The sequence below is a fragment of the Mesoplodon densirostris genome, chromosome X, assembly GCF_025265405.1.
Source record: "Mesoplodon densirostris isolate mMesDen1 chromosome X, mMesDen1 primary haplotype, whole genome shotgun sequence".
In the NCBI taxonomy this organism is placed as follows: Eukaryota; Metazoa; Chordata; class Mammalia; order Artiodactyla; family Ziphiidae; genus Mesoplodon; species Mesoplodon densirostris.
Window position 1 is genome coordinate 15,452,959 of NC_082681.1, and position 21,229 is coordinate 15,474,187.

At 39.8% G+C, this 21,229-nt stretch overlaps 1 protein-coding gene across 3 annotated transcripts in view; it reads left to right on the forward strand.

Annotated features, from left to right (window-relative positions):
* The window catches only part of ATP11C (ATPase phospholipid transporting 11C), a 174,188-nt gene that overhangs the window by 54,731 nt on the left and 98,228 nt on the right, over nucleotides 1-21,229 (forward strand). The window contains exon 1 of one of the 3 annotated variants that reach the window (XM_060086702.1): nucleotides 18,952-19,021. The exons of the other annotated variants lie outside the window; for them this stretch is intronic. Within the exon in view, the coding sequence (XP_059942685.1) occupies nucleotides 18,986-19,021 (36 nt within the window). The 5' untranslated portion in view covers nucleotides 18,952-18,985. Of the gene's footprint in view, nucleotides 1-18,951; nucleotides 19,022-21,229 lie in introns of those variants that run through there. 3 annotated transcript variants of the gene reach the window in all.

Here is a 21,229-nt window from a genome sequence, read left to right on the forward strand (position 1 = left end):
CTTTTCAAAAGTTGGCATACAGTTAAAACAACCTTGGATTTCTTAAAGTTAAGAAACTTGTAGCTTCATTGGTAAGAAGTTAAGTCCTAAAAGTATACTGGAAAGTATATTCAAAGAGCAAATTAAAATTAATAGCTGTAAAACTATACTTTAATATTTATCTTACACATACACTGTGATTCATTTTATGTAATATAAACTAGAAAATTATTTTAGATATGTAAAGAATCCTTAACACGATTACATATACTTCAGTTATTCTAAAATTCTTTTTTCTAATATTTTTTCTTAGAAAACACTTAGGGGAATTTGTTTTTTTCTTAAGGCTTCAGAATTTTTGGAAATGTTGCATTTTCCACTAATAAAAGTTTTCTAATTTCTCCTCTAACTCAGCATATGACTCAGGCTGCTGTGTGGCCCTGATGAGTGCTATTTTATATGCTTCTCAGGAATGATGCTAACAAATGTGTTTTCCTAAGTGGTAGACTTCATAGATAAAATCATTTTGAAATTAAAGTCCACAAGTAACATAGAATTTTTCTCCCTGAACAGTTCTCTGTGCAGCACACAGTGTAATTACAGCAGACCCGACTCTACTACCAACAACACCGTAATGTCAGTCCTATGTCCTGTTTGTCTTCTCCTCCGGAGGGTTTCTGTTCTTATCAAAACAAATCAGAGTGCTGTGTATATTGCTAGTCCTCAAGAATTATTATTTTCTGTGGTAACTGTTTAATTCAGACACAGATGCTACAGAAGTTACTCCCCAGGGTACCATGTGCCTAAGGCATTTTAAAAACTTGAGTATTTTTCAGTGTGATACTGCTACTCTGGAAGAACTATATACATAGTGGTTTACTTTTACAATGGAGTTAGAGCTAACATTTCTAATATATTAAGAGATTTATGGCCAATGTGCATTTGTATTCTGGCTCTGCTACTTAGCTGGAAGACTGAGTGATTTAGTTATCCTCTCTGTCCTTCAAGTTCCTCATCTCTAAAGTGGGGATGATAAAACCTACCTCATAGCTTTGCTGTGAGGATTATTATCCAGGATTACATAATCTTGATTTATACATTTATTTAAGATAGTGTAGTATTGGGGTTGAAGATGCAGGCTTGAAAGTCAGTCTGTCAACATGCAAATCTTGGCTCTGTTCCTTTCTAGCCACCTGACCTAGAATAAGTCATATAATCTCTTTGTGGTTCAGTTTCCTCATCTATAAAATGGGAAAACTAGTAGCTACTTACTTCATTGGGTTGTAATCAGGAGTAAATGAGTTAATCCATGTGAAATGCTTTGAAAGATACCGGGCACATGGTAAATCTTGAGTGGATATTAACCATTATAATTATTCTCATCTCCGTTTGTCAGCATGCAGTATCAGTGTTCATTTACTGTGCCCACTAAACTGAGACCTCTTTGGGAGATTGGGCAGAATCTTATTCCTCTTTATATCTTCTGAGCCCGACATAGTAGGTACTAAATTTAAAATATTTGTGGAATGAATGAATTAGTGAGTGAAAGAATACCTTCACGCTTCTCAGATCTACCCTTTCCCCCCTCTCCACTTCCTTTGGAACTATTCTCTTTCTCCCTCCCATGAATCACATGGTTTTTGCAGCTGAACTCACCACGTTTTCTAGAATAAAAGTTTGGAAATACTTGGTCTAAAAACAGAACAATCTTGTTAGATCCAGGCTGTACTACTTATCATAGTCTCATATTCTGCCTCATTAGATGATGCCTCCCCCACTACTTAACTGTGAAGCAAGGGATTACATCTTTTTTCCTCTCTGCTCGCCAGCACCCAAAATAGAGTCTGGGGTATAGCAGGTGCTCGATAAATGATGTATGAATTGAACAAAGAGCCTACGTGGCTCCAAGAGATGAGTTCACTCACTTCATACCTTTATCCCAGATGGAAATAAAGAGCTGTCCTTTCACACCAGTGACGGTTTCAAGGTTATTAGGAGCTGTGGGATCTGCATCAGATATATTTTGAAGTAACACATTTCGAACCTCAAATTAGGCACAGTATATATGAAAGAGAAGAGCTTGAAACAAGACATTTGAAAGACTTCTGTTTTGTAAAATTGGATACTGATGCTTTTCTTCAGTGGTGGTTCTTTTCTCGTATCACTTTAAACCTATAAATCTATTATATTTCTTTTTCTTTCCTGGTCTGTCCCAAGTCCTCAAATAGTAAATTAGATTAGAAATAACTCATTAGAGCTTTGCAGTTATTGGACAAGGAAAGCTGGCATCAGTGGTGCAATTTTACTCTCGCTGCGTCACTCCACCTGGAGCAGCGTGGAAATACCTTCTCTAATTATAGTCATTAAAAGTCTAATGAACTCTTCTGTTTTAAAAAAGCCTTTTACATGTTCTTCTGTTAAGCAGTTTCTTTTCAGTTGTGCCATATATGCTGTTGATAATTGCCGTTTATATATTCTTCTGGCTGTATACAATTGGTTTCATTTTTCATGTTATTAGACACATAGGTATTATATGTAAAGTTGTGTAGGTAAAAAGAGGTCATTCTTTATTAAGTCTCTTAAAGATATTCTTCTTTTTACTGTTCTTCCTGAGAGGATTTACTGTGTCTTCCTTCTGGTAACACAGTAAGGCTACAATATTTGTCTGGTTATAGGAATATTTAGCTCTCTCATGTTTGAATTTCTTGTAGCACGTGGGTAAATCCAATCCTGGTAGAAAACTCCTTTTTTAAACACATAAAAAAGAATCTTTTGTATTGTAAAAAATAATAGACGTACACTTAAAAAAAGAAACCATTTTGTCTTAACAGGCTTTACATATTATAATTGCTTCTTTTAAAAGTGTAATTATCTTAAAGTTTCAGTTCCTAAAATCAAAGTTTAAAAGTGCTCATATCAATGACTGCTAGTGGGTACCACATTTCTTTTTGGGGTGATGAAAATGTTCTAAAACTAGATTGTGGTGGTGTTTGCACAACACCATGAACATAATAAAAATTATCGTATTGTTAAATGAGTGAAATCTATAGTATGTGGATTGTATAGAAATAAAGCTGTTATTTAAAAAAAAGAAAGGTACTCATATCACTATTAAGAATCTCTGCCACTTACTAGCTGGCTGTGTGGCCTTGAGTAAGTTGTTCTCCTTTCTGTGCCTCGGCTTCCTCATCTATACATGGTGGGAATAATAGTACCTTCCTAATGGGCTGGTTGTGAGCACAAAATGAGTAAATACGTGTAAAGGTCTTAAAATTGTGCTTTGGACCACAAGACCTCAATGTTATTTCTTTCCTATTGTGTGTAGAGCTCAGAAGAAAAGTCTGGGGCTAGAGATAAAAGGAGATAACTCCTTTTTGGAGTCCTCATATAGATGGTAATTAAAGCCATACGTATGGATTAGGTTACCCAGGGAGAGCATGCCGAGTGGTGAAGGCCAGAGAGCTGAGGGCTGAATCTAGAGAGATACCAGCATCTAGTCATATAATATGGGGCCAGGACAAGCAAATTTGGCAAAGGAAACTCAAAAAGAGTATCCAGAGAGGCAAGAGGAGGTGTGATGTCATGGAAGCAGAGGAGCAAACAGTCTTCACGGGGGAGAAGACGGTTACTAGTGTTAGTACTAGTGAGAGGTTAAGTAAGAAACTGTCCATTTGATGTGGCAGGTTAGAGCTGTGGGAGTAGGGCAGGAACCAGCTTACAGAGAAGGCTGGAAGAGTAAAGAGGGAGGTGAAGAAGTAGACATAGTGAGTGTATTCTTTTGAGAGGAGGCTACTCATTTTTCAGCCACTGATTGTGGAGCTCTTACTATGTGCCAGTCCCTGCTCTAGGTTAGTGGTATACCAGGGAACAAAACCAACCAAACAAAAAACACCCAAATCCCTGCCCTAAAAGAGCTTTGCTTTATACAGGGCCTATCTAGGGAAGGAGAGAGATAAGGCTGGAAGAGGATCCATTGTCAAGAAAAGTGTGTTTAAGAAAATAAGGACTTAAAAGATTAAAGCTAAGAAACCATGGGGAGATGGAGAGTGGAAGGAGTGGAGATGAAGCAGTTCATAGTATAAGGGAGATGGAAAATATTGGTGCAAAAAGATGAGAAGATAGAGCTCAGGAACATAGGCGGAGGCTCTTTATCAGTCTGAAACAGGAGAAGAAATCCACTCTTCTGAAACTGGAGGGCGAGACCCGATGCTCACACACAACAGGTCCAGCAGAGGACCCTGATTTTCTAAGGGATGTAGGAGCAAGGTGACCCACATAGAGAAACGAGTGTGGTAGGGAACTTGAGGAGAGTCATGAGGCTTTGAAATAGGCACTTAGGGTAAGTGGAGAGTGCAACAAACGAGGACAAGTGGGAGGTTTGTGGAGTGGCACTGAGGAATTTGTAATGGCGTAAACTTCACATTAGTGTGATTTTAGCAAAACCGTTCTTAGCTTTGTTCAAGCAGGAAGGAAGACAGCGATTTCTGAGACTGGTCCTGGAATTAGGGCTTTGTAGGTCAATTGTGGCAGAAAGCCTGGTTGGGAAGAAATTGAGAGCTGGTGAGAGAATAGTTTTCACGAGTGAACACTTTATAGGAAAAGTGAAGGTAAGGCATTTGAGAAACTGAGGGTGGGATCAAGAGACTAGAGGTTTTAAAGAGCTATTGTAGTGGGAGTGAAAGAGCTGAAAGACTAAGAGAGAGAGTGCTTTTGTTCTTTGAGCTGTCAGAGATGAAGCAGTAGTTGATAAATCCTAGTTTGTCACCATAGAGTAGGTGAAGATCCTTAGAGCAAAAGAGTTCTGGGACTTGACAATCTAGGTTTCTGGATCAGTTGTCCATGAGGATGATGGTATTTCCAATTGCAGTGGCAAGAGGTAACATAGGGAACAGAACTGAAAGCTGAACTTCAAAGTCTTTTGTTGATGTCAGTAAGTGACCAGAGAGCTGTTTGGTAGAGATGATGAAGGCTAGTAAAGGTCACTTGAGAAAACAATGTCCAAGAACTATGAAACCGGAGTATAGAGTTGGTTGTCCACATAGACTTTAAAATTTCACAGGATGATGGCAGGGGATGAGATGGAAAGGCCTCCAGTGACCCAAATAAATAAGGGGAAATGTCCAGGAGACATGATGTCCATGATGAGGAGGGGTAAACTCTTCTGTCTCCAGATCATATGAGCCTGAAAGGAGGAGGGGCTTTTTGTGAAGTTGGATTAATGGAGTGCACAAGCGATGTGGGGGCAAGAGGAGACTGACCCCTAACTGTCTGGGGAAGAGTCTTCAGAAGAGAGTTAAGTCTTAGGGAAGGCAGGTGTTTGTAGGGAAGGCTTTCTGATGTTAAGGATGCAGGGAGTTTGGTAAACAAGGATGGCAGATTGTACAGGGCACAGTTTAATCACTGAGTTCGGAGTGAGGGAGGGAATGGGAACAGTGGCATCATGAATATGGGGTGGAAGAAAGAAGCACAGAGCAGTATGAGAATAAGGATGAGGGTGGGAAGTTGGATGAGAGTCATGGGTTGAAGTAATTAGATTTGGGGTCCCACCCCCCCCTTTTCTTTTTGTAAAAATCTGCCAGAAATGCCATGTGAATAGTTTAGTGTGTCACAGGTATAATTGGAAATTGCTCCCACCAATTCTTTCCCTCTGCAGATGCTATTTGGATCTGAGCCTGACTAGAGTTCTAGGTTATGTGCTTCTTACCCCAAACCCCAAAGTTTATTTTAACTAATGTGAGTCTACTTCCTGCAAAATAGAAACTGTAACATGAATGTGCTGTATTAGAAGTGTAGCCAAAATCCTTAGTTATAATATACTTATTTGATTTTTTCTATTTTGTGTTTTTTTCAGCTATATTAAGATATAATTACCATACAACATTGTGTAAGTTTAAGGTGTACAACATAATGATTTGACATATGTATACATTGAGAAATGATTGTCACATTAAAGTTAGTTAACATATCCATCACCTCACATAGTTACTGTTTTAAAATTTTTAAATGTTTATTCCCAGGAGTGAATAAAGGAATTTCTTCCTAATATTTTATGGTCACCATCAGAGCCCAAATCCTGCTTTCACTATAGTAACTGGGTGGCTGGGTGTTTATTCATCTAAATAAATATATCTACTTATTTATTTATAATGAAAAGAAAAAAGATGGCAAAAGTAAACCATAGGAATGACATGGTGGATTGCATTATGCCACAGACAGTTGCTCAACCCAACCTTGCTTAAACATTTACAAAGCCAGTTTTGATTAGCTGTTTAATCCTGATTATCAGATAGACTCCAATCTACTAAACCAAGTCCAGAGGTGATTATTACTGAGATTTATAGCCACTGACACCACAAAATCTTACAATTTAGCTGTTTGGAATTTGGGGTGTGTGTGTGGATTATTTAAGAAGTAAATCAAGTGTTCACTATGTTGGAAACAAATAGACATTAGTAAAATCGAAACCCTTAACAAATCTTACTCCAGTTTGTTATATACCAGTTAATAGCTAGAGGTTATCTGTGTTCTTGCAAGAGTCACTATTTCTTAGGGTCAAGAAATGTAAATATAAATGTATAAGCAAACATTAAATATAAATGTATAATCAAACTTTCTTTTGGAGGATCACATTAAAATCAGAAGATTTATAATGAAGTTTACATGATGGAGATTCTCACACAACAGTCTGAGCAATCTGTAGAGTGGTCTACAACTTTCCTTTTGCTGAGGGAGTTTCTTTCTTAAGCTTTAATTATTCCCAAAGCAAATCCATTCAACCATATCAAAAACGAATGGGACAGGGGCGCAGGTGGCGCAGTGGTTGAGAGTCCCCCTGCTGATGCAGGGGACACGGGTTCGTGCCCCGGTCCGGGAAGATCCCACATGCCGCGGAGTGGCTGGGCCCGTGAGCCAGGGCCACTGAGCCTGCGCGTCTGGAGCCTGTGCTCCGCAACGGGAGAGGCCACAACAGTGAGAGGCCCGCGTACCGCAAAAAAAAAAAAAAAAAAAAACACGAATGGGACAGTATTTGGCAAGCATAAGCATGTTTTAACAGTGATTCCAAAAGTTTTTAAAGATTTTAGTTGTAATAATGATGAAAACTTAGAAAAGCGGAGAATTAATCAGTGTTCTCTTGCTAAGAACAGTTAGTTGGAAAAGATTGCCTTGGGCCTTTAATAGAGGGAATTATGGATAGAGGCAGTAGTTCCTGAAAGGTGGCTACAATATTGAAATGTCTTTTAGAGTATTTTATCTGTCAACTTGATTGAGCACTCCCTTGTTTAGAAACTCTAGCTGATACAGTTTGCACTTAGTCTTAGGCCCATCAAGGGTCTGACTATATTCAGACCCCCTCCACAGCTCCCCTCCCCCTACATTCACACACTCACACTTTTCTCTCAGAAATCCCCGACCTGTCCTGATATTACAAAGAAATTACTTTAAATATTTAACATTAAGAAAAACATTCATGAAAAAGCAGAAACATTTATGGCGATTTTTCTAAACCTCTTAAAAGCAGAAGCTCTAGAGGGGTTCCTAATTGCATTCTGTCCCACATTGCCCCCTGGTCACTAAAATCAAACAAGGGTCCACTGCTGCTGGGACACCAGCTGGGAGCCACGTTTCATGAATGGGAAAACGGAGACGTGGAGAGGGGGAACTGAGCCTCAGAGTTGGCTTTCTGGGGGAATAAGCCACTGAGTTTAGCACAGGAATGATGCTTATCACTGGGCCTGGCCCATTCGAGGCTCTTTAAATACTTGTTTCAATAAAAAGAAGGGATGGTCCTTGCGTTAGAGGATTTGACAAATACCGAAGCCCCAATGCACATACTATTTGATTTGGAAACAACGGTAGAAGGTAGAGGCCAGCTGTTTCCAGATCTAAACCTATGACCCTCTCTTTGTCCAGAGCCTCTCGCTGCTCTGACCACCACCTTGTCCCCTTTAGTCAGGGTGCTGCCTGCCTGTGTGCACACTTACCCCTCCCTCTGGGTGCCCAGCCTCCCCGACATTGCAGGTGTTGCAGGGCTTGGGCCTGTGCCTTCTCATAGTTCTGTACATGTAATTTCACATGCTGGTTATTTCTGCCTCCGACCTAGTGCCTAACCCAGAGCCCTCCACTTGCTGATACTCCCCAAATTCCAACCCTCAAGCTGAGTCAGTCCGGTTTAATCAAATGAGTGTGCCATAACCTTTGAGAAGCCATCTGAAGTTGACTTTAGATCCTTTTTTGCAAGTATTTCGAATGAACTATATTGAAGTCCTGAGTAAAGTCACAAATAACTGTTCTGTCATAATGTGCTAAGTAAATAGTACCTGGTCAATGTGGCATGGTTCATTTAAGGAAATACTCATGATCATTTGGATTTTGCAAGTGTGCCTCCTTTCTCTCTTTTTCAGTTTTACGAAGATTGTATCTTTCTGTTTTTATTCTAGTTAAGAAAATGTGTTGATTTCATTTGTGCCACAGCGTTTCAAGTGTAATAACCCTACAGATGTATTTCAATTATTTGTATTAGGATTACAGTTTTTTACAGAGATTTTTTAAAAATCTGTGTTGGAAGCAACTAGTTAGTGGCAGCAAAGGAATTTGCTATTTCACTGTGCTATATGAAAGCAACTAACATTTTTTGAGTATTTACTGTACGAAGGCACTGCCTCACAACTGCCTTGTAAGTCATCATCAGCGTCATCCTTATTTATACAGATAGGGAAACTGAGACATAATGTGGTTAAGGAAATTGGCCAAGGTCACTTAGGTGTAGTAAGTGGCAGAACCAGGGTTTGAACCCAGACATCTGGCTCCAGAACCCACGCACTGAGCCAGTATGCTCCTCTTCCTCACCATCTCTTGTATGACCACTTTGAAACAACCTGGTAATTGCCAGGGTCTCTGAAAGAAGGCCATTAGAATGGCAAATGTCAGAGTGCCTCTGATTTTTGAGCATCAAAAGTATACCCGTTAGAAGATATTTATAATACAGTTAAACTTTTGAGACACTAGCCTTGATCAAACTTTATTCTCATCTCAGGTCATCACTTAGTGATCCTTGGTAATCTCAAATGGCTGTAAATGATACTCTGATTTTGGAGCCATGCTGGTTTAATCAGATGAGTGTCCCATAGCTGTTTGTCCGTAATCCTTCCGTCACTCCATCCATCCATCCTTCCATCTATCCAGCTATAGAATTCTTCATCTGCTTATAACATACACTGAGGTGTTGCTTATCTTTATTGAGGAAGCAAGTCCCAAATGTATACTAAGTGAATGAGACACAGAGCTCCAAGAATCACTGGCTAATCGCCTTGAGGGGAAAGTCAATTTGTAAAGGTTTGTCAGTTTTATGTATCTACAGCCCTTCATATGTTACAGTATCTTTTAGATTAGGTTGCTGAATGTGGTATAGTTGAACCTTCAGTTTACTTCTCAGGGAGATTGATGCAGATAATTCCAGTCCAGGAGAGCAGCAGTTGGCGATAAACTGGGATACTTAGAGAGAAAATGAGGAGGGATACCAGTTTGCTGAGAGCAGAGCCTTCTTGCGGGGGGGGGGGGACTAGTAGTAGAAAATGCAGTTAGAATGTGTAGACAAGGTCAGGCTGCGTTAGAGAAGCCCTGAAACCAAACACAGTGTATAACTGAAAATAAAATTCTCTTTTGTCATTGTATCCAAATTCTAGTTTTGGAGCATGGCACATGTGACATACACAGTAGGTTTTTTAATGATTTGGATCATATTCTGGATTAGAAGAGGCCAAAATTACCCAAGGCTTGGACATGTGTTAACCTGGAACTCTTAGACTAATTAACTCTACCTGGCCCTAGTCAGACTCTGCATTTCAGCAACCGCTATTCTTCCTTCCTCCTTCTGTTTACTTAGCAGTGTGCTGCAAATGTATTTCTGTGCTTCCTTCACTTATGTCCTACCTCTGTTCTTTCTGTCAATCCATAAGATTGTATCTCAGGAACTGAGGTGCAGCCCTAGCTCAGAGGTCAATGAGAGGTGGAGCACAGGAAAAAGGAGCTAAGTGATTGAGCTTTACTCCAGTCTGCCCCTGCTTGCCAACTGATGGTCTCCCACAATGGCAAAAGGTGAAAGAGTGAAAGAAGGTGGGGAGAGTTGTTGGCTGGCAGGGTGGCAAGGGCAAGATTGGTAACCTTGGAGGGCAGGTAGAGGGTATGGAGCTTAAAACCTGCTCATGCACCCTGGACAAGGCAAGATATGTGGGGGCCTGGTGAGCCATGGGCTCCTCTTCTTTGAGTTATAACCTGAGATTTCCCAGTCCCAGGAACATAGTTAGCTAGGGGAACTAGGAGGAAAACAGGATGTTCCCTAGGGAAATCAGTACTTATAAAAAAAATCTTCTTACTAGGTTCCATTATTTGTCAGCTCCATTGCAAAATGGTCTGTGTATAAAATATTTTTAAACCTCATTAAAATTTTTTTTGCCTTTTCTACTATCAGGGAAGCTAAAAACATTGGTAAGTGGCAATTTTTGTGATTGAAATATACCACTTGTTATGTATTTGAGTTGTTTTTCTACAAAAGCTTTACTGTAGTCTCAGCATAGGAATAACTAAAACTGAAGGGAGAAAATTCTCTTGCATGTTTTTTGAATATTGATGAAAGGAGAGATTTTCCTTACAGCTGTGCTGCTCTTGAACATTGAGTTTAATTCTTCTAATTTGGAGTTGCGTTTGAACAAATCACTTTCTTCCCCAACCCATTGTACCAGCAGCCATTTCAACCTACAGCCCTCCTTCCCTAACACACCCCACCCTTTGGGAGGGTCTCTCGGAGCAGGAGGTGTTTGCTGTGACCAACTTGATCTTAGTAGGGATTAGACTTAAGTCATGAACTGGAATTTCGAATTTATAAACATTTAGTGGTGTGCGTGAAAACTACCAGGGAAGAAAAAATGAGTCTCATTTTCCACTTGGAGTGGGGTATCTCAGTTTTGTGTTGATTACCCCATAGTGCTCTTTAAGACTGGAAGCTATGATCCAAGAAATAGTGGTGCTGATTACATGCTATCGTTTTACTCATTTGTTAGTAAACACCTTGTGCAAGTGTCGTTACTCTTATGCCAAATGTGTGTACAAATAAATAGTATCTGTTAATCATTGAGATGTTATTTTTAAAATGCCATTTGTTTTCACCTCCAGAAAGCACGGGGGTAATGTTATATTGTTTAAATGTCCTTTGACAGCTTTAGCAGAGCCTTTTTTTTTTTTTGGCCGCACTGTACAGCTTGCGGGATCTTAGTTCCCCGACCAGGGATTGAACCCAGGCCCACAGCAGTGACAGCACTAAGTTCTAACCACTGGACAGCCAGGGAATTCCCTAGCAGAGTCTTTTTTTGTGTGGAACTTTCTATAGGTCTGTGATATTCCTCTGCTCTGCTTGCAGAGAAATCAGTGCTGTACAAAATGCCTTGCCCCACTTTATGATTATTAAATGAGATAGACTTGAGAAGAGAACAGCGCGTGGCTGGCTGATTTGAATTGTGTTTGCCGTGTTCCTAGCCTCTTTCCATAGTGCACACTAGATGGGTGATGGGCCTTCCATCAACTTCCAAAAAGTTGAAAACCTTTTCAACTTGTCCTTGTATGCTATAGCAGGTTATATTCATGGAAGTCAAAGTAATATAAATCTCACCTGATTTTCTTCACAGAAACAATATTACGTTGAGGATTATATTCCTGGACTGATGCCTGAGTTTTTTTTTTTTATTTAATAGAAATGACCATAACCACCATTTTTACTCAACTATTTAATCAACGGGAAATAATTAATCTGAATACTGCTCAGGATAAAATGGTCTGAAGTGTATATAAATCAATTAACAAGGCATCACAATAACCAGTCGCATTAAATTATGTTTAATGAGTTAGTGTCAGTAGACTATACAAGGTTCTTATTGTCACAATAACTGCCTTGTTTTTACTGCAACTAATCAGAAGGTTAAAAAATTCACTTTATGCAAAGTCAGGGAACTCATAAAGGATTTCTTTGGTTAAATGTTGACAGGAATGTTTGAGGAGAATTTTCGGGAGACTTGGAGTTAATGGCTTTTCGAAAAGTTGAATTGAGATTTCTTGCTTTGCTTTGCTTTGCTCATTGTAAGTTCCCTGTAGCAGACACAGACTTCGGATAACGGGTTTTTGGTCTCTCTTGATTTGAGTTGCCATCGGGAAGCCTTTAGTGAGGAAGTGACAGTTGAGAGATCTGAAGGGTGGTTACCAGAAGGTAAAGAGAAGAGGGAAGAGTATTCTAGTGGAGGGAAGCAATGGAGTAGAAGCCCAGGGGCAGGAAGGCACCTGGAGCTCACCTGGGATGGAAAGAGGACCAATGGGCTGTAACAGAATAAGCAAGGAGGAGAGTCTTCAGGAGAGGTTGGAGAAGTGGGAGGAAAAGACCTGACTGTGCAAGACCTTGCAGGTCAGAAGAAGGGTTTTAGTTTTCAGTTTTAATGTCAGGGGGAAACTTATTAAAGCAGGGACTAGAGGAGCAATATCATCAGTCTTGTGCTGTATGTGGTTGTTGTGTCGTCATGGCTGGGTCAGCTCTCAGAATACTACACAGCCCTCATTCTTGGCACTTAGCTGATTTGTATAAGTACTTGATTAATGTCTTGTCTCTCTCGCTACACTGTACGCTCCATGAAGGCAAGGACTGTTTCTATTTATTCATCACTCTATCTCCAGTGTCTTGCACATAGTAGCGACTTAATAAATATCATATTAAGCCTTGTGACCTGCTACAAAGCAAGCGTGTTAACTTTTTTATTTTTGAGGTGAAGTTTGCATAACAGAATTAACCATGTTAAAGTGAATGATTCAGTGGCATTCAGTGCATTCACATGGTGTGAAACCATAAACTCTTTCGTGGTCCATAACATTTTCATCACTCCAAAAGGAAGCTCCATACCTGTTAAGTAGTTACTCCCCATCTCCACCCTCTCCCCAGCTCCTGGCAACCACCAATCTCCTTTTTATTTTAATAGATTTACCTATTCTGAATATTTCATATAAATGAAATCCTACAATATGTGACCTTTTGTGTCTAGCTTCTCATTTAACGTAATGTTTTGAGGTTCACCTATGTTGTAGCATGTATCAGTACTTCATTCCTTTTTATGGCTGAGTAATATTCTGCAGTATTCCATTTTGTTTACCCATTTATCAGTTGTTGGACATTTGGGTTGTTTCCTCATTTTGGCTATGCAAATAATGCTGCTATGAACATTAATGCACAAGTTTTTGTTTCAACACTGGTTTCCAGTTCTTTTGGGTTTATAAGTAGGAATAAAATTGCTGGCTCATATAGTAATTATTTGCTTAGTTTTCTTGTAAACCACCAAAATGTTTTCTGCCAAGGCTGAGCTATTTTGCATTCCTACCAGTACAAGGATTTCATTTTCTTTACATCCTCATCAATACTTTTTATTTTCCATATCTGTTTTAAAGCCTAGCCATCTGAGAAGGAGTTCATCTTTAAAATGCATGAATGAACCACCCCTTATTTGCAGTGAACATCTCGTTCTTTGATACCTCATCACATTGATGCTCAACATTATGAAAAATTGTAGTGAAGCTCAAAGGCACACTGGACTGAATTGGATTCTAAATCCATAAAATCTGTGTCCAGCATCATTCTGGTACATTGCCTTCTAAGAAAGGCTTGCAACTGTTAGGAGAATCCCACCTTTTCCCCTTGCCATCATTCTTTAGGATCAAAGATGAGGTCTAAAGGACTAATCTGACATTTAAAGAAATTTCTTCCTTCTAGAATATATGTGTTGCTTAAAAGTTCTTCTTTGGAGGTGTCTTTTGAGAGTTGTATTGAGAATGATGAGGAAGCCACATACAGTCTTATGGCAGAATGTTCTCATCACAGCTAATTTTCTTTCAGTTTGACACATTTGTACTTTTCTCCTTTGCCTTTTCATTTTCCTTTTTTTTTTTCTTTAAAGTTTAGCGCCTCCTCCCAGGGAGTAGATGTACCTGCTTGCTTTTGGCCTTGGCAGAGACTATAGCAAATGGCTCAGAACCAAACAGGAGTGTAAGCAGAATATCTTGGAATACTCAGATTATTCCCGCCCATCCATAGTCATCAGTCCACCATAATTGGCCCTCATTAATAATGTTTAAAAACGCAAGTGCACTTTAATTTCCAGCCTTTGAGGGCCATCTCCATTCTTTCAGTTTCTGCCATTTTTCTACCCTTAACTAATGCTGTGATTATTTTCTGATTGTCAACATTTAGAAAGTTTTATATCATATCTGAGTTCACAAAGTAGAGTAAGAATGGACTCAGAAACACATTAACACATTTGCATACATACATGCCTTTAATAATAACAAGAAGTAGAGTGAAATGCATTGCAATCAGGAGAATTGAGTCTTTGCGAACATTTAATTATCCAGTACTGGTCATGACTAATCAGCTTGTGTTCCACTGAGTCAGTCGCTTAATGCTACAACTGCTATGCTGTTTCATGATTTAGCTGAAAGCATTTTTCCTGTTCAGAGCTTGCCAGGTAATTTTAATGTTGGCTGTAAATTCTTATAATTGTTCTAGATACCCCCTATGTGTGTTTTGGAAATATCCCATTGCTATTTTCAATCATATACTTGAATAGAATCTCAAACTATTGTTTGTCCTATTTGGTAAAAAACAAAACAAAAAAAAATTGTTTGGTTTGGGGGTGGTATGACCTTAGCGTGAGTAGAGTTTGTTTTTGAGAAGTCATACATTTTGAATGTGTCTGCTTTAATAAAAATTCTTTCAAGTGGTTTTAAATCACTGCATGTGTTTCATTTTATATCAAAAACCTTTTGTACAACTAAAATTTGTAATTCTAAGTGGTTCATTATTTTTTTTAATTACACTTGTGGCAGTTAATCCTAACCTGTTTTAACTTGAAGTTGTTTGTACCTTGGGTGCCGGGACATAAATTTCATTCTATTTTATCAGAGGAATAAACTGTTTCCCTTGGATAACAGGCACATTTGAGAAGGCATTCATTTTTTCACATCTAAACATTACCATTAAATAAATTGACACTGTGGTGCTTTAAATGGGCATCCTTAAAGCCCCAAAGAGCCAATGTACCTTCTAGTGTACCAAAATTAGCACCCTGAAGCCTTTCCCTGGTCTTTGTAATTTTTCATAATGTTTCTTTTATTTCTCCCTTCTTGTCTACTTTGAAGCCTATAAATAAGTTTCATCCTGAATATATTATCTTCTCATGTGTATTGATTTATAAATTATTCTTTATCCTCAAACAGGTAATCTCTCCCTGACCCTTGAACAGTTGTTTGATTTTGGGGGTTTTTTTGTTGTTGTTTGTTTGGTCTGGTTTGTTTGGTTTGGGTTTTTTGGGGCGAGGGTTCTTTTTTTGTTTGTTTTTTGTTTTTTGGTCCAGGCTGAAACAGGTGGCGAAATGATACAGCAACAAAAACCACATTTCAAATTTTATTGCTAGAAGATCTGGCCCCCAATTCCCCTGCAGCCTCTCAGATCAGATAATTTAGTCAAGCTCTCCTCAAGTTACCTATGAAGAAACCAATTCTGGGGCTTCCCCCAATACACACACAGACCGATCTGTAGTAGAAGGCAGTTAGAACCAAGATCTCCTAGTTTCTTGCTTCTCATAATTAAGCCTTAGAAGCAAAAGCACAACCTGGGATCATGGCCAAACACTTAATTTTCCTTATCTATTTTTGGCGTACAGGGAGAGAAATTGTCACAAATTTAACAATTATCTCACCTTATACCCTTAAATTTTTTGCCACTATAGCTGATTGTGGTGAGGTAAGAAATATATCAGAGTATCATTGCCCAACCATGTTTTACAGAATCTGATGTCACTGGATCTTCCTTGGGTTGAAAAAAAGAGTTCTATGGGAGATGCTGACTTACACAAAGATAAAGAGGTTTCTTTACTACAAGACTTTTTTTCTCTCTCACTGTTGTGGCCTCTCCCGTTGCGGAGGACAGGCTCCGGACGCACAGGCTCAGTGGCCATGGCTCACGGGGCCCAGCCGCTCCATGACATGTGGGATCTTCCCGGACCTGGGCACGAACCCGTGTCCCCTGCATCGGCAGGCGGACTCTCAAACACTGCGCCAGCAGGGAAGCCCACTGCAAGACTTCTTAGAGCGTTTGTTATATGAATATTTGTTGTGAACAGCCAGCAGGAGGGGTAAGGAACAGCCTTCCCCACTTCTCTAAGGAACCTCATTGTTAACTTGTTCCATGTAATGCAGTGTGTGAAACAGTGAATGGAGTATTCTGATATTCTTTTTAGTCCATCTTTTTACATGGGATCTTAGTTTCCCCACCGGGGATGGAGCCCGTGCCCCTGCAGTGGAAGTGCAGAGTCTTAACTACTGGACCACCAGGGAAGTCCTTGTTAGTCCATCTTTGTGTGGCATTCCTAGTTGGCAGTACTCAAAGGCCAAATATTAAAATTTTGCAAACCAAACCAATTTTATTTACATACAAGCCATTATTTAATATCTATTTCATGTGCTCAGTGTTCTGAAGGTTATACATTATACTTCAAACATATTGCTAATTTTTAATGTTTCTTTTAAGCATGTTTTAGGGATAATACAATCAGATCACCTGTTAAGTTTATAGCAGCACCCAGTGTTTATAGTGTAAACCAGCTTAGAATCCAAAGCCTTGGGGGCAACGAAGGGTGATTTAGAAACAATGTAAATAATTCCAGTACAGTTCCCAAATGACCATGTGCTCTGCCACAAAGGGAGAAATGACTTCCTAATTTTACTCACATGGTGTCAGATCATCAGTTCCAAAGGACTAATGGCATATGCTATAGACAGCAGCCTTCAGGGGACTCTGAGTGGCCCTCACTTGCTTCCAGACACACCACCCGTCAGCCTTCCTGGCCAACTCTGGTCCTATTCATGAGCAGTGATTTCAACACCAAGTGCTCTCTGTCAACGGACCATAATTCATCCTGCCCCCTTGGATAAGAGTAGCATCAGAATTGGGTATGCCTCTTCTGTAGAGCCAGAAACTTTCTTGCTTTAAATAAAATATGTACACTTGAATTATGTGAGGCCATTGCCTGGTTCTGTGCTAGCCCAATTCCTGGAGTTTTAATATTTACGTAGTTGGTTACTGTCAGCAAGCGCCATCCTTTTTTCACCTGAATGAATAGTCTTTCAAGTCCTTTAAAGTGATCTCTGGGCGTTTTTTTAATCCTACTATAAGCAGTCTTTTAAGTTACTTGACTTTTTTTTCTTTTTTTTTTTTTTTTAACTGTTAAGGAAATTGAGGTTCCCCAGGTCTCACACTGAAGAAAATATAGGTATCAATAGTATTTCCCAGGGTCATGTCTTTATTGCTTCTCCTGTTCCCTCCAAACCTTGCCCTAAAGCCTTCACCTATAGGGAGGATGCCTTTTTCAAGGACATAATTTTCTTTAGGACATAGTAACTTGAGCCAAGAAGTTGGCCATCATGTGGTAGAATGGAAGGGTAGAAATGTTTCACTGAAGAAGTGGCTACCTTTTGTGAGGCCCCTCCCCCTTGTTTTCTTTGCTTATTCAACTCAGCCATGTTCCCCAATGGAAACTTGTTTTTTACCTACCTCTTTTGTTGGGGATATTTTAAAAAAAACAGGCATAGCCTGGATGTGCTACTTAAACTAATCATAACTTGGACATTTTTTTCTAGCTAGTTTGCTTTCTGTGTGATGTTTAACAATTCCAGGGGGAAAAAATTGGATTCATTGGCTTCAGTGGACATGCTCCAGCATATATTTGAACTGCTAGACCTTTCTAGGAAAGTTACTGTCACTTTTTTTTTTTTTTTTTTTTGTGGTACGTGGGCCTCCCACTGTTGTGGCTTCTCCCGTTGCGGAGCACAGGCTCCAGACGCGCAGGCTCAGCGGCCATGGCTCACGGGCCCAGCCGCTACGTGGCACGTGGGATCTTCCTGGACCGGGGCACGAACCCGTGTCCCCTGCATCGGCAGGCGGACTCTCAACCACTGCGCCACCAGGGAAGCCCCTTACTGTCACTTTTGTAATAACGGTGCTATCACTAAAATGGGAGATAAAACTCTGTTCAGGACATCAGACACCTCTTTTACAATATATTTTTTGTTCTAGCCAGAGTTTATCTCTTCTTACACTGTAATAAAAATTCTCTGATGACCTAGAAAGATTTTTGGCTGAGAATTTGTCTCTTATATTGAAAAAGACATTTTTCACCCTAATAGCCAGTGGTTCTTTCCCTTGCCATTGTTAGGTATTACTGTTTGCTGGTGAGATAAAATTTTCATTTACCTATGAGATCTCTAAAAAGTAGGAAAATCTTCCAGCCCTAAGGGATTTTGCCACAAAAACCATCTGCTTAGGTCTTATATATATTTCGGTACACATTTTTGAAGCTTCAGGGTATGTTATGACCGATACTGTCTTACGGGGCGGGGGAGAGGGGGTTAGTGTATCACAGTGAACACCTCGATTATACCTCTTCCTGTTATACTGTTTACCTGCTTAGAAGTGAAAGTTCAATTGAACTTTCCTTAGAAGTTTGATTTTTAGCCTCACGTCTTACATTGGTCCATTTATTATAGGCATGGGTCAGAAAAGAATTTACAAGATGAGGAGAAAATGCTGTGTGGTGTAAGATACTAATGTTTTAAAATGATGATACTTCAAAATCAAAAGTTACAGAGGCAAATCAGGCCTTTGGAGAAGAGTAACAAAAAAGATGTCAAATTGCTTAATAATAGTGACCAGGCCACCAGAGTGCTGCTTCAAAGTCTTAAAAGAGCAGATCAAGTCTTCTAGCACTTCCCTTGGACGTACACAAACTTGCCAGCCCCAACTGGCTGTCTTCCCAAATTCTGGGAAACTTTACAAGAATCACAGGGGTTGGTACAAGTAGCGTGAGAATCTGAAGCATTCTCTCTGTGATTTTGCTGCCATTGTGTGAGCAAATTTTCATGTGTCAGTATGGAGAGGGTCCCATCTTTCCCTCCTGCCTCTGAGGTTTGTGATCTGTATTTTATTCTGTTCTTTTTTTCAGCCAGGTTGGGCTTTGAGGTCCTGGGGCCTTCTTTATACTTGCTTTCTATTTGCATGTGTATTTTTATCCATTTCCTGAGGGCTGTGGTGAATGCGTGGCTGGCATGTCAGTCAGCCTCACTCTTCCTCCTATCCTTAGAAGTTATGTATCTCCCTATTTAGATTTTCAAAGTCTGGTAAGTGTTGGGAATGCAAGGTGGTGTGTAGATATGGGTAGTGAAAGTGAAAAGTAACTTCTGAGGCCTTGTAGACGTGTTCAGTTCATCTCCAGTTAAGTTTGCCTTAGGAGAGATACTTTTACCAAGTAAAGTGGAGTTCCTGAGCCCCAGCCTGAATTTTGAGAGTCTGAGATTACTTTCTATAAATGGAAGAATCTCTGAATCATTTAAAAAAATAATTCCTGTTAGACTCTTGAATCACTAAATGCTTACAGCATTTTTGATCTGTCTACTTTCTATTAGCCATCCTGTGAGAAAGCTGCATTTCTTCCTTAGAGCCACATTTCTGTAGCCCTGAGGTCCTTGTGGGTGATGGCATGGTGGGGAGGGGGATCACAGTGGGAACACTTAGAATTGGTTGTTCCTGGTGAAATTAAACTGCTCAGTGGATCACACTTAGATAATGATAGCTTCACTCTGAGCTTCCAAACATGGCATTGTTCTTATCCAAGTCCTCACGGTCACTGCTTTTTCCTCAGCATTGTGCTGGCTGATTTAGGTGTTTTTTGTGGTGCTTAATATCCATTTCCTATAGGAGTTTCTAATCAATTAAATGTGCTGCCATCGGGTAATGCCTGCCTAGAGCCTATCTTCGTGTCTAGGGATGTACTTTGGATATTCAGTTGTGTTTTGATCAGGTGTTTGAGAGTTCGGTTAATATAACCATAATTAAGCTTTAAAGGCAAGAAGACAAAATGCCCTGGCCCGGTCTTGCTTCACTACCTCTAGTAAAGGAGAGACAGCTTAATCACTAAAGAAGATGCAGGAAAAGCAAAATCAGAAAAGTACAGTTTTTAAGGCTCGTTTTAGAGTTATGACTGTAAATTACACATGAAGATGATTCTTCTTGGCTTGTTATAATGGGATGGGCTTAGAAACCTCAGCAATTTGACCACTGAATACATTATGGCAATTTTAACCAGGAAACTTAATACACCGGAAATGTTGCCTGGCACTGTAGTGCTCTCCTCTCTGCACCCCGCCTTCCAACCCTAGTACAGAAATGCTGAAATTTTGATGAAATGCTGTTTCTTTCAATTTTGAGTTCTTTTGGCCTTTTAAAGACTGATTATAATGTTCAGAAATACTAGTGCTTCAGAGAAGAAAATAGCTTTCGGGCTGGGATGTGGAGGACAGTTTTAAATCATTGCCAAGTGTTCAGATTATTAATAAGGATTTTTTTGTTCATTTTTGAGCAAATATAGTCGTCCCTCAGTATCTGCAGGGGATTGATTTCAGGACCCTCTGCAGATGTTTGAGTCCTATAAAATGACATAGTATTTGCATATAACCTATGCACATCCTCCATATACTTTAAATCATCTCCAGATTACTTATAATACCTAGTATAATGTAAATGCTATGTAAGTAGTTTTTAGGTGCACGACAAATTCAAGTTTTGCTTTTTGGAATTTCTGGATCTCCCCCCACCCCCAAAATATTTTCGAGCTGAAGTTGCTTGAATCCACAGATGTGGAAGAGCTCTCCACCGATAAGGGAGAGCTGTCCTCTTACTTCCTTAGTAACTCACAAAGAGCAGTCTGATGATTAATAAAAGTAATGCTGTGTGGGCTTCGCTGGTGGCACAGTGGTTGAGAATCTGCCTGCCAATGCAGAGGACACGGGTTCGAGCCCTGGTCTGGGAAGATCCCACATGCCGCGGAGCAACTGGGCCCATGAGCCACAACTACTGAGCCTGCGCGTCTGGAGCCTGTGCTCCGCAACAAGAGAGGCTGCGATAGTGAGAGGCCCGTGCACCGCGATGGAGAGTGGCCCCTGCTCGCCGCAACTAGAGAAAGCCCTCGCACAGAAACGAAGACCCAACACAGCCAAAAATAATAAATAAGTTAATTAATTAAAATTAATGCTGTGATCGTTGGAGATGACATCGATGATTATTTGCTGATAACCCGAGTAGCTTTGCGTGTTTTCAGGGCCTGTAATTTTCATTATC